The 12,461-nt window shown below is 44.1% G+C and overlaps 1 protein-coding gene across 1 annotated transcript; it reads right to left on the minus strand.

Moving 5' to 3' along the window:
* Positions 1-2,558: 2,558 nt before the first annotated feature.
* RPL35 (ribosomal protein L35) lies at positions 2,559-7,450 on the minus strand. The gene is made up of 4 exons (XM_082208009.1): positions 7,326-7,450; positions 5,107-5,243; positions 4,048-4,129; positions 2,559-2,772 (listed from the first exon to the last, which is right to left on the minus strand). The coding sequence occupies exons 1-4, from the start codon at positions 7,326-7,328 to the stop codon at positions 2,623-2,625; spliced, it is 372 nt and encodes a 123-aa protein (XP_082064135.1). The 5' UTR covers positions 7,329-7,450; the 3' UTR covers positions 2,559-2,622.
* Positions 7,451-12,461: the final 5,011 nt, after the last annotated feature.

The raw sequence follows: 12,461 nt of genomic DNA on the forward strand, positions 1-12,461 counted from the left end.
TTTTCAATTTCAAGTTTGGTGCAAAAAAATCAAAGAATGCCCCATTGAATAAAAGTACCTGTATAGTTTTTGGTTGCCATCTGAACAAGTTTCCCCATGAATAAACATGTACTGTATATTAACTACCGTAATTATATCATTTTCAATGCATTAAAATCATATCATTTTCAGTGCATTAAAATGAATGCTCTATTTTAAATGAAAATTCTCTAATATTCTCATTAATCGAGAATATTCTCCAAAACATTATTCTCGAGAATTTGACATCACTATGTGTGTGTGCATGCAGCCATGTGCCTGCGCCCACTCAGGCTCACTGTTGTCTTCTCTCTACCAGGCACCCTTTTTGCTCTTAACTCTTTTTAACACTACTCAATGGCATCCTTTTTTAAAACATCCACAAGCGTAGATACTTACGATGCAAGGACTCTTGGGTTTCAAGTTAAGTTTGTTGCAGTGGATAAGAGTACTGGACTACCACCTGGGAGACCAGGGTTCAAATCCCCACTCGGCCATGAAACTCACTCAACGACCTTGGGCCAGTCACTTGGGCTCCCGGTCTGACCTACCTCACACGGTTGTTGTGGGGATAAAATGAGGAAGGGGAGAACCATGTATGCTCCTTGGAGAAAAAGGTGGGATGTAATTGCAGCAAATAAATTTAATATAATTTAACCACCTCACAGGGTTGTTCTGAAAGTAAAATGAAGGGAAAACTTCTGTATGTCACGTTAAGTTCCTGAAAGGAACGTTGGAATATAGAGGTTATAAATGAGAAATATCTGTGCAGTTGTGAGTTGTTGTGGTGAATAGTAAATAGGGTAGAGGTTGTGACAAGGAACCTCTGGCCTCCAGATGTTACAGACCATGCACATTAGGTGGGTATCTCAACAGCTGGAGGACAAGTCTCCTGACTTAAAAGTAGAGTTCCTTACCAAATCCTTTGGAAATTTAAGATAAAAGTTTGATAAAACAGGACTGGAGTCACACAGCAGTTCATAACATAAAGGAAATGAACTACAAATTCATGTGCCAGCAATTCAGGTTCCAGTGACAATGTTTCAAGGAGCTGAGGAAGATCCTCCACAAGCAACCATCAACCAGAGGAGAGGAGACAATGCCAAGCGACCCAGATCAAGCAGTAAACATGGTACCTCCAAATGTTGTGGACTATAAAATCAGCCCAGGACAGCATGGCCCATGGCCACAGCCGATGAGAGCTGCTGTTTAGATACTTGGTCCATCCCCAGGGTATATGGGCCTATAGGGCGACTCACTCTAAGGTTGCCTCATATGCATTATTTGCTTCCACAGGAAAGTACTTACCCTCCCTGTGGCAACAGATAAATTTGTTAATAGAAAAACCTAGTGGTGTAAATGGACAAGAGACATCACACCACAGCCTATGTCTCTCTTCCCATCAGGGTGGGTGGGTTTGCAGCTCAAGTGTCAAGTTTGGGTGTTAAATGTTTCAGTTGAGACCCCTTTACTAGCCATTAGGTTCAATGGACTATCCCTTCTCTTGGGTTTGGATGGTGAGATAGGAAACAGTCCATGAATCTCATTCTTTTTCCTGAACATTTTCTTTTCCTTGGGAGTTTTGGTAAAAAAAAAGGGGGGGGAGCATACCCACCTCCCAACCTACTTCCCTCACCGCCCATGTAAAAAATCAGGCTTTTTGCACTGGAGATACTATTAAGCTTAAATTCTTCTAAGCATCTCTATATAAATTGCCTTGATATTGTCTTCTAAACCATGCATCTACTTAATATTGTCATGTCTTCAATTACTGTGGGCTTGCTGTAGTTCTCTAGGACCGAAAACCAATTGTCGATTTGAATATTTAATTCTCTCTACTCCCTTTGTCTCATTCATGACTTGTTAGGTACTCATTAAACGTTATCCTTAAGCACTGTTACTGGTCTACCTAGACTTAGATCACATCCTTGTTGTGCCTTTGGGGGCAACGTCAAACTGTTGGATGGTTGAAGTGCCTGCTGTGGCTGTAGAGACATCCACACTGCAGTGAAAACACATGGCTTGCCTTAAAATTGGGAATGGTAGTCTGCTAAGGGTGCTGGGAATTGTAGCTCCATGAAAGGGCAAACTACAGTTCTGAGGGTTTTTAGGGAAAGCCACGTGCTTTAAATGTATGGAGAGGATGTGACCTTATTTTTTGATTGGCAGGGTCTCCGCAAGGTTTCAGGCAGACAGTGTTTCCCAGCCTCACCAAGAAAAGCTGGGGTTTGAACCTGGGTCCTACTGAATGCAAAGCAGGTCCTTTGCTGCTTGTGTGGAAATTCCACACAAGTTAGATCTTATAACAGACAAGCCTTGGCTCGTGAGAAAGGGAAGAAATAGCACTCTGATCATTTTTTGATGTAACTTCATACAATGCAGGAAGCACTGCTCCCAAGTGTCCCGTCCCCCCCGCACTGTCAAGATTTTCTACATGAATGGTATTATCATCAAAAGCATATCTTTGAAATCTGACCATCTTTCAAAAAACCCTGTGTTACCCTCCCAGAGCTGCAAGAAACCACGTCAACGAGATGCAATTACAGCCAAAACACTTTTAATAGGAAAATGCTGGCCAGAGGATCAAAATGCTGCAGTTAGGGCTCATGCCTTCACAGCATATTTCCGAGGCGGGTACAGGCGTTCTTTTCGTTGCTGCTTTTTGGTCTTCAGACCTTCTTCGTGTTTGTTTAGCCTGCGCCGCATGGCACGTGTCTTCTTCGGCCGCAAGTCTAGAGGCTTGTATTTCTTGCCCTGTTTGCAGAACAGAGAAGCTAGGCTCAGAATGGACTTTTAGAAGAGACACAGGAGACCTCATGAACAAAAACAGAGGCAGCTGCAGTTTGAAATTCTGGGTACACAAAAATGTGACCACTTTTGTGTCAGTAAGGCTTGGTGAAGGCTACTTGCCTGGCTGCCTATGGCAAATACAAACACTACAAAAGGACTAGCCATTGTAATGGCTATATGCTCTCTCCAGGATCAGAGGCACTAAGCCTCTCAATACCAACTGCTGAAGAACAGTGCATGTCTAATCCAGGGATGGAGAACCTTGGGTCCTCCAAATGTTGCTTAACTACAACCCTCATCGTACCTGACCACTGGGCTGTGCTCATTGGGAATGACGGGAGTTGTAGTTCAGCAGCACCTGGAGAGCCAAAAGTTCTTCATGCCTGGTCAACTCAAACTGGCACAGAGAGAGTTGCCTTATACTCAGTCAGTCCAATGATACCTCTAGCTCAGCATTGTTTACACTGAGTGGATGTCCAGGGTTTCAAATGGGAACATTACCAACCATACCTGGAGATGCAGGGGATTGAACCTGGGACCTTATGCAGGCAGAGTAGATGCTCTCCATGCATAATCTGAAGAGCTGTGGCCTGAAAATCTTCAGATACTCATACACAGTAAAATTAATGACGCTTGTCTAGTTTTTAAAATTTTGCTTACAAAAATCGTATCTCCGCACCACCCAAAATGTGTTTTGATGAAAGATTTCCAGAAGAGCTACATCACTGGCCATCGGCCCATAGAAAGGTTACCCAGAGGCCCAGACCATTGCTCAGAAGTACGACACCCTCAGTGCATTGTGTACCTACTAGACAACTGCTTAGACCACATGGCCCAGCCAAAGTTATCCAGCAGGAGGCTGCTTTAGCAAGTACAGATTCACACTGCATCCATGGAGTTTCGAGCAGTGCTGGGTGTTAGCCTTGCAATCTCTGGCACTTTGGAAAGACGTCCCCGTCCCCCCAATATTGAGATTATCCAACTTGCCTTCCACTTAAGGCTCCTCCCAGAGTTAATAGGTTGCATCCAACCAAGGTCTACTCATAACAGAACCACTGGAATTAATGGGCCTAACATAAGACGTGTGCACTCATTTCAATGGGTTTGCTCTTTTGAGTATTACCAACATTTGATGCAACCCATTATGAACATGCTGCCAACCCCCCTCTTGATCCACCAAAAGCAAAGAAAAAGGGTGGGCCACAGAAAAATAAACTTTAAATGAAACTCCAGACTCACTTTGTAGAACTTCCTGAGGTTTTCCTTCTGGGTCTGGTTAATGACTGTCAGCACTCTGGCAATGGATTTGCGAACCACCCGGCTGCAAGGGGCAGAAAGAGAGACTTACGGTTCAGTGCAAAGCGCAGCCAAAAGCCGGCACTTGAATTCATTAGTTTTTCCAACATACTGGACACTTAAAATTCATTACTGCTGAAGGATAACACACAGTCAGAAGAGTGTATCTGCTTATTTTTCCTCTTTCCAAACTCATCCATTTTTCTTTTGTGTTGTGTCTTTTAGACTGTAAGCCTAGGGCAGGAACTTCTATAAGCCCGTGTTAGCCTTGTCAGCTAAAAATGTAAGTGGGTAAAATGGCTTCAAGTGAACAAAGTAGTGCTATACTAATGAGCTGTGGTGTCAGTTACTTGGGTGGCCCAACCCGCCCTATTCAGCTTAAGAAATGAGTGAATCCAATGATCCATTTAGCAATCTCCTTTATTCAGCAGTGACCAACCCATCTCCATAGAGAGAAATCAAAAGCAAGGTGAGTGTTTGCCCTCAATGTCTGGTAATCAAAGGTGTACTGCTCCTGAATACAGAAGATAAATTTAGCAGTCAGAGTTACTCACTAAGCAGAGGTCTGTCTCCATAGATGCAGATACATCGTGCATATAATGCCACTTTAATGGTCGCTTCCCTTTCCCTCAATAATCCTGGGAACAGTAGTCTGTTATGGATTCTGAGAGTTGTTGAAAGAGCCTTAATGAACTGCAGTTCCCAGGATTCTTTGGAGCGGTGTAAGAGTGATTTATATGTATTGTATGGATGTGACCCATCAATTTGTACCAGTCTGAAACAGGCACTCTCCCTGCTGCTCTGAGAGGCTGCCAGTTATGCATAGAAACATTAAAAGCTTGGCAGTTTGGGGTGGGGGGAGGCAGCAAATTTAATCTCTGCGTAAAAACGACAAAGGGAGGGCTGCAAGCTTCCAACAGTGAAAGGCTCTGCCTACAAATATCAGGCACTCAGGTCCCCAAAATGTCAGGGCTTGTAGCACAGCTGTGGTGGTGAACTCACATCTTTGAAAGTTTGGAGGCTGCTCCACCGGTCACCTTGGCGACCCGCAGCTGAGAGAGTTCCACCTTGAGGTCATCTAGCTGCTTCAGCAGCTCTTCCTTTTTCTTCCCTCGTAGGTCACGGGCTTTGATTTTGGCCTAGGAACAAGATTGAACATGGAATCAGAGCAAGACAAAGGAATTCACTGGGTTGTACCCAGTTCTACTCAGATCAGGATGTGATTAACTAAGGTCCATTCATTTCAATGGTATACTGTAAGTAGAATGCAGCTGGATAAAACCCAGTCAATTAAGGCCGCTCTCTGTTTTGTCCTTGAAATACCACTGTATAAAATCTTCTTGAGGACCAAAGTTAACCTGCATACCACAATAAAAAAAATATATTAAAAGCCCTTTCAATTTTTTTATTTTTTTTAACCCTCAAGTTGTTGGGAATGATCTGAGATCAGTGGTGCTATTTCCATGGAGTTGTAAGAAAATGCCTATTCCCATCACAGAGTTAAAACTCTCACTGCTCCCCAGGGCAAGAGGGACTGTTAAACCACTTTGGGAATTGTAGCTCCAAGAGGAAACAGGCCTAACAGCGCTAAGAACACTTAACATACTACAGCTTCCAGGGTTCTTTGGGGAAAGGCATGACTGTTTAAAGTGGCTTTAAAAGTATACAGTACAGTGGTACCTCGGGTTACATACGCTTCAGGTTACAGACTCCACTAACCCAGAAATATTACCTTGGGTTAAGAACTTTGCTTCAGGATCAGAACAGAAATCGTGCAGCGGCAGGCCCCATTAGCTAAAGTGGTGCTTCAGGTTAAGAACAGTTTCAGGTTAAGAACAGACCTCCAGAACAAATTAAGTACTTAACCCGAGGTACCACTGTACTGCATATGGGGCCAAACTACACATTAGTATTACTGATCCCTGGCATCCAAATCAGTGAGGGGCTTTCAAGGCAGCTCATTCTGCTGTCTCAGGCATACAGGACATGAATTCTGTGGTCCCCCCTGTATATGGGGTGGGGAATACATGCATTTCCAAAGGAAGCATTCTGTGCTCCCAGTTACACATTGTGGTGCCCTCCCAATGTTTCACTACCACCAACCCTACCAAACATGCCCAATGGCCTGGCATTACAGGAGTTGCCCCAGAATATCTTCAGGGCATCACAGTGGCTACATCTGCATTAGAAGGCCTAGCTTAGGATAACTGGCACAGCACCCACTTAAAGACACCAGATAAGATTTGAAACAATATTCTCTTAACATGCATTAGTAACACTCAGTGAGGAACAAGGTTTGGATAAGAGATGTGCAAAAAACCGAAAGGCATTAACATTAAAAATAATAACTGCAGAACATAGATATACTCTAGGCTACCTATAACACAACACATCCTGCTCTTACATCTCAGCCAGAGTGAAAAATCAGCCCACAGATGTGGCAGAACTTTGTAACATCCTTGGAAAGTGATGGAATCTCTTTTGTTAGGGGTCTATACAGACACCAGGTAGACACCAGAGACCTGGAAAAGCTGGAAAGGTTGGGTAACTGAACCTGAGACCACCTGCAAGCAGCACCTCTGTTCCACCGCTCAGTGTTGGGCCACACACGCTTTGAATTGATGCTACAGACATCAGAAGGATCACGTGCACGTGCAAAGGCGGGTTAAGTTTATTGGGGAACCATTAACAAGGATGCTTGTCACAACAAACCCAGATGTGCCACGATGTAACGTGAGAAAAGACTTCACGTACCCAACCAGGAGCTCTCCAGCTTCCAACAATAAAATAATAATCCACTGACATTTCACCCAGACAATCAAGAAAACAAGCTGCGCAGTCCGATACCCTGTAAACTATTATTTTCCTCCCCACATCGGGGCTCTTTCTTCCCTTAAGCCTGACTCGGCGCGCCTACTCAAACCGGACCTCCGTATCGCAATACCGCCCCCGACGTAGCTCCCCATTTCGTAGGATCACAAATTGGAAAAGCATCCAAGGGTCATCTAGTCCAACCCCCTACAATGCAATAATCCCAACAAAACCACCCAAGACAAACGGCCATTTTTCTTCCGCTTAAAAGCCACCCAAACCCGAGCTCTTCGTGCCGCCTAAATCTTCCAGCTTTCCCTCGTCCCGTCCCATCCATCCCCGTTGCCCAAAACCTCATTCTAGGGACTGATGCAAGCGGATTAAAACGGCCCCCACAGCCCCACACTCACCATGGCGTCCACTACGATCCCAGGCTACCAAAGCGAAAAGAAAGAACGGAAGCCTGCAAGGGTCAGGAAGCCGGTAAGGCGGACTCAACCAATGAACGCATAGTGCGCGGGGGGGACTGGGAGGAGAGTAAAAGGTCTTATTCTCGTCTCCCCCTCTCGTAATGGTTTAGCCTATGTAACCAGATGAGTGGCTCAGCTGCAGTTTGTGAATTCTGTTCGCCTGCTCCCCTCTCCTGGGGCTTATGTTAAGCATTTATATAAAGAGCATTAAAGGGATGATCAATATAGTAATCGAATTATTTAGCAATTAGAAAGCAGCGCAATTCAATCAACTAATTGCAAATGAAATGAAATGAAAACCTCCTGATAACGGAGGCATATTAATAAAAATTGTTGGTTTTGATGGTTGTGGTTGGTTTGTTACATTTGCTATCTGGTGATGTGGGCTTTTTTACATTTTTTATTATTATAAATCATTATTTAAAAAGAGAGCATACTGCTGTCTTTTACCAGATAAGAGTAATCTCCACAATTAATGGATGCAACCAAGGATTAATTGTTTTCTTTACATTATTTATATACCAACAATTGCACGAAAATGCTCAAGACTACTCACAAAAAAGAGAAAGAGAAACTAGTGCAATCCTGGTGGCACTGTGGGTTAAACAACAGAGCCTAGGATTTGCCAACCTTTCGGCGGTTCGAATCCCCTCGACGGGGTGAGCTCCTGTTGCTCGGTTCCAGCTCCTGCCAACCTAGCAGTTCGAAAGTACGTCAAAGTGCAAGTAGATAAATAGGTACCGCTCCAGCGGGAAGGTAAATGGCGTTTCCGTGCACTGCTCTGGTTCGCCAGAAGCGGCTTAGTCATGCTGGCCACGTGACCCGGAAGCTCCCTCGGCCAGTAAAGCAAGATGAGCGCTGCAACCCCAGAGTCAGCCACGACTGGACCTAATGGTCAGGGGTCCCTTTACCTTTATCTAAGTCCCAGTGAGATGAATGGAGTTTACTCCCAGGCAAGCAGGTACTTGGACTGCTACCAAATAGTGTTGTGGCACCTTAAAAAAGTGGGCTTTGATATCATATTTTCAGGGAGTGAGGCCCATTGAACTCAATGGAGCTTCTGAAAAGATATGTGTAGGGCTGCATCCAGATGTTTTGGACTACAACTCCAACCACGCTGACCACACTTCTTCACAGGCGTTTCCATCCTGACAGGGGCGGCCCATCCCATTTCGCCTTTTGGTGAAACGGGAATATGCTGCTCCCTGCCCCCCACTGCTGCCCCCACCACTTCCAATGCCACTGGAAGGCCATCTCCCCCTCTCACTCAGCTCAGGGAGAACTAGGGTGCTCCTCAAGGTGTTGCTGTTCATCTTCTTTGCCCCATGGTGGCAGGGGGGGTATGACAAGTGACAATGATGCGCACCAGAACGCCTTGGTCTCACCCGCAAGAGGGGGGCATTCTGGCAGTGGCAGAAGTGGTGCGGCAAGCAGGACTCCACCTTTTCCTCTTCTGCTTCACCTTACCTCATCGGCAGGTAGGTTCTTCATCCTGAGCTCCAAGGTACTAGAAGGCCCTGTTATTTGGTGAGCTCCCATTGCTTGGTCCCTGCTCCTGCCAACCTAGCAGTTCGAAAGCACGTCAAAGTGCAAGTAGATAAATAGGTACCGCTCCGGCGGGAAGGTAAACAGCATTTCCGTGTGCTGCTCTGGTTCGGCAGAAGCGGCTTAGTCATGCTGGCCACATGACCTGGAAGCTGTATGCCGGCTCCCTTGGCCAAAAAAGCGAGATGAGCGCCGCAACCCCAGAGTCGGCCCCGACTGGACCTAATGGTCAGGGGTCCCTTTACCTTTACCTTTTACAGTACTGCTACTCTTCTGGAGATGGTCTCATAAAAAACACAATGATACAATGCAGTCATGAATATTATCTTCAGAAACCAAGATTTAGCATTTTTCAACTAGCAACTGTTGACATGCATCTTGGGATCATTGTCTCCTTGGGAATTTGTCATGCATCGGTTATGATATACTTAGCAGGAACATCTAAAATGGCAATGTGGAGTCTGATGCTGTGTGTGTTGTTTCATTGGAATTGAGTTCTCCTGAACATTACTCTTTACATGGGTATGTGGGGGGGGGGACGGGACCTCAGGCATGGAGTGGGGAAATGTGGCCCTCTGGGCCTCTCTCTCTGCTCCTCAGGCCTCTCAGACCACACACCCTATTCAAAGCACAGCTCTCACCAGGCTGGACCTCTTACCAGCCTCATTGAGTTATTTGGCCTGGCTGGAATATGACCTTAAGAACATAAGAACAGCCTGATACCCCCAAATCTGTAACATTATGTATTTTTGTGTTTTTATATTGTAAAATGCCCTGTGATCCTTGGATGGCAGGCGGTCAAGAAATTTAATAATAAATAAATTCCACCTCTGCTTGAGCAAATTTGCTTAGCATTGAGGATTCTAACAGGAAGACTACATGAGCTTTCTCACAGCCCAATCCTTGTGGATAACATCATAAGTCATTTATTTATAATTTTATTCGTTAGCTTTATATTCCACACTTCATCAAAGGCTCTCAGGGCTGTTTACAACATAGAAATGCAAGATCATTATGATGTGGACAACACTGTGGCATGGATGCACACAAGATGTTGCACTGAGGCTGCATCTCTAGGCTGCATTAATGCAACACTGCTAGTGCTCACTGTCAATGGGTAACCAAGGTGTTGTAGGAAAATGGGGGGGGGGGTGGCTTTTGCTGCCCAACTCCCCAGGGGACATACACCACAGGAGGCAGTCTGCAACAGAAATTTGAGTGCGACTTCTCTCCTGGCTGCCAGGATACCTGATAATGTTTTGCTGATTGCATTACCTGGGCACATAGCTGTCAACTTTTCCGTTTTCTTGCGAGGAATCCTATTCGGAATAAGGGAATTTCCCTTAAAAAATGGGAAACTTTGACAGCTATGCCTGGGCAGCCTGGCCATTCTTTTGTGATTGTAAATACTTTAGTTCTTGAATCCAGTTCACAAGCCCACCCTGTTCATACACAAATATGCCTTTAAGACAGGATTTGAAGGATTCTTAAGTGAAAATAACTACTGTACTGGGAAAGGTTTCTCCAATATATCTCCTTCTTCATAGGAAATATTTAGAGTACCATAATTTGAAAAGCCAAGATGGCTTTTGGGATTGTTCTGTGTGCTAAAATAATGTGTAATTCTCCTCAATTAATTTTTCTTAAATTTGAAGGGTGAATGATTGGTTTTCTGTGGTGTGTCTGCTATGTGCGTGGACCCAAAAAATTTAAAACAAAGACCAATGCTGCATTCCTTTCTTATGATCCTTTAAACTGGACTTGCACTGGGCAGCCTGGAAAATAGAGAACTGTTCCTTGCCAGTCTTTCAAATAGAGGACTACCCTCTGTACAGCAGGACAAACGGCTACTTTAGAGGAAGGGCTGCAGCTTGACTATACAGCATCAGCTTTGCATGCAGAAGATTCCAGGTAAAATTCTGGTGACTGATTTGTTTTAAACAGTTTTAATTATTGTATTTTTCAATTGCTGTAACTTGCTCTGGGACCTTTTGGTGAAGCAAGGGTAAGAAATTGAATGAATCATTATCATGCCTGGCATCTGCAGTTAGGGTTAGGAGATAAACCTGTCTGAAACCCTGGACAGCTGCTGCCAGTCAGGGTAAGGGACATGTATTGTTTACTTATTTATTTATAGCTCACCTTTCCTTCAAGAAGCTCCAGGTGTATACATAGCTCTTCCACTCTGTAAAATATGCTCACAACAACCCTGTGATGTAGGTTTGGCTAAGAGTTGATGACTGGCCAGTGGGTACCCAGTGAGCTTCATATTGGCCAGGTGGGGATTTCATCTCCAAGCTCCTAGTCCAATCCTTTAACTCAGACTTTCTCAACCTTGGGTCCCTGTATGTTCTTGAATTACAACTCCCATCATCCCTGGCCATACTGGCTGGGAATGGTGGGAGCTGTAGTTCAACAACATACAAATCCAAGTTTGAGAATGGCTGTGTCTAACCACTAAACTAGGGACCCGGGTGGCGCTGTGGTCAAAACCACTGAGCCTCTTGGGCTTGCCAATCGGAATCCCCGCGATGGGGTGAGCTCCTATTGCTCAGTCCCAGCTCCTGTCAACCTAGCAGTTCGAAAGCACATCAAAATGAAGGGAAACGGTGTTTCCGGGCACTGCTCTGGTTTTGCCAGAAGCGGCTTTGTCATGCTGGCTACATGACCCGGAAAAACTGTCTGCAGACAAACGTCGGCTCCCTCAGCCAATAAAGCGAGATGAGCACCGCAACCCCAGAGTCGTTCGCGACTGGACTTAACTGTCATGGGTCCTTTACCTTTTAACCACTAAACTAAGCTAAACGAGCCAATGGCTTGACTGACTCAATATAAGGATTTTTTTCTACATTCCTCTGTTCCTAGTTTTTTTCTTTCTCTGTTTCCCTCCTTTCTTAATGTTTGGGACAATCTTCTGGACATGGAGATGCATTATGAATTTATTTATTTATAATAATGTTTATTAATTTTTCAAATTTTACATTTTAAATTAAACATATTTTATTATACCATGAGTTCATTGACTTCCCACACCTTCCAAGGTTCATTTAACTTATCCACCATTCCTGCACATTTAAATATATCCTTCTAATTTAATTTTTCTATCTTACATCAGTTCAAAATATTTATACTGTCGAATTACTTTAATACTGCCAGCGTTTTTAACTGTGCACAATTATTTTCAATATACTCGACAAAATTTTTATACTCTTTAAATACCTGTTCTTCTTGTTCTCTGGTTCTACTTGTTACATCTGCTAATTCTGCATATTCTATTATCTTAAGTTGCCAATCTTCCTTACTAGGGACCAATCTCACTTTCCAATTTTGGGCTAACAAATTCTGAGCCGCTGTTGTAGCAAACATGAATTAAGTTCTTCTGACTCCTGGGAACAGCTGTCTGAACAATTCCTAACAGAAATGCCTCTGGGGTTTTTTTTTTTGGGGGGGAGTTGTTTTAAACATTTTTTTCATCTCATTATATATCATTTCCCAATATACTTTAACTTTTTTGCATGTCCACCACACCTG

Source organism: Podarcis vaucheri, assembly GCF_965113315.1.
Source record: "Podarcis vaucheri genome assembly, chromosome: Z".
NCBI classification, from domain to species: domain Eukaryota; kingdom Metazoa; phylum Chordata; class Lepidosauria; order Squamata; family Lacertidae; genus Podarcis; species Podarcis vaucheri.

Excerpts from the sequence above, each read along its gene's own strand:
- RPL35 (XM_082208009.1), bottom strand. Across the intron at positions 4,130-5,106 it reads GCCTCCAAACTTTCAAAGAT|CCGGGTGGTTCGCAAATCCA; the intron begins GTGAGTTCACCA and ends TGCCCCTTGCAG. Across the intron at positions 2,773-4,047 it reads ACCTCAGGAAGTTCTACAAA|GGCAAGAAATACAAGCCTCT; the intron begins GTGAGTCTGGAG and ends TTCTGCAAACAG.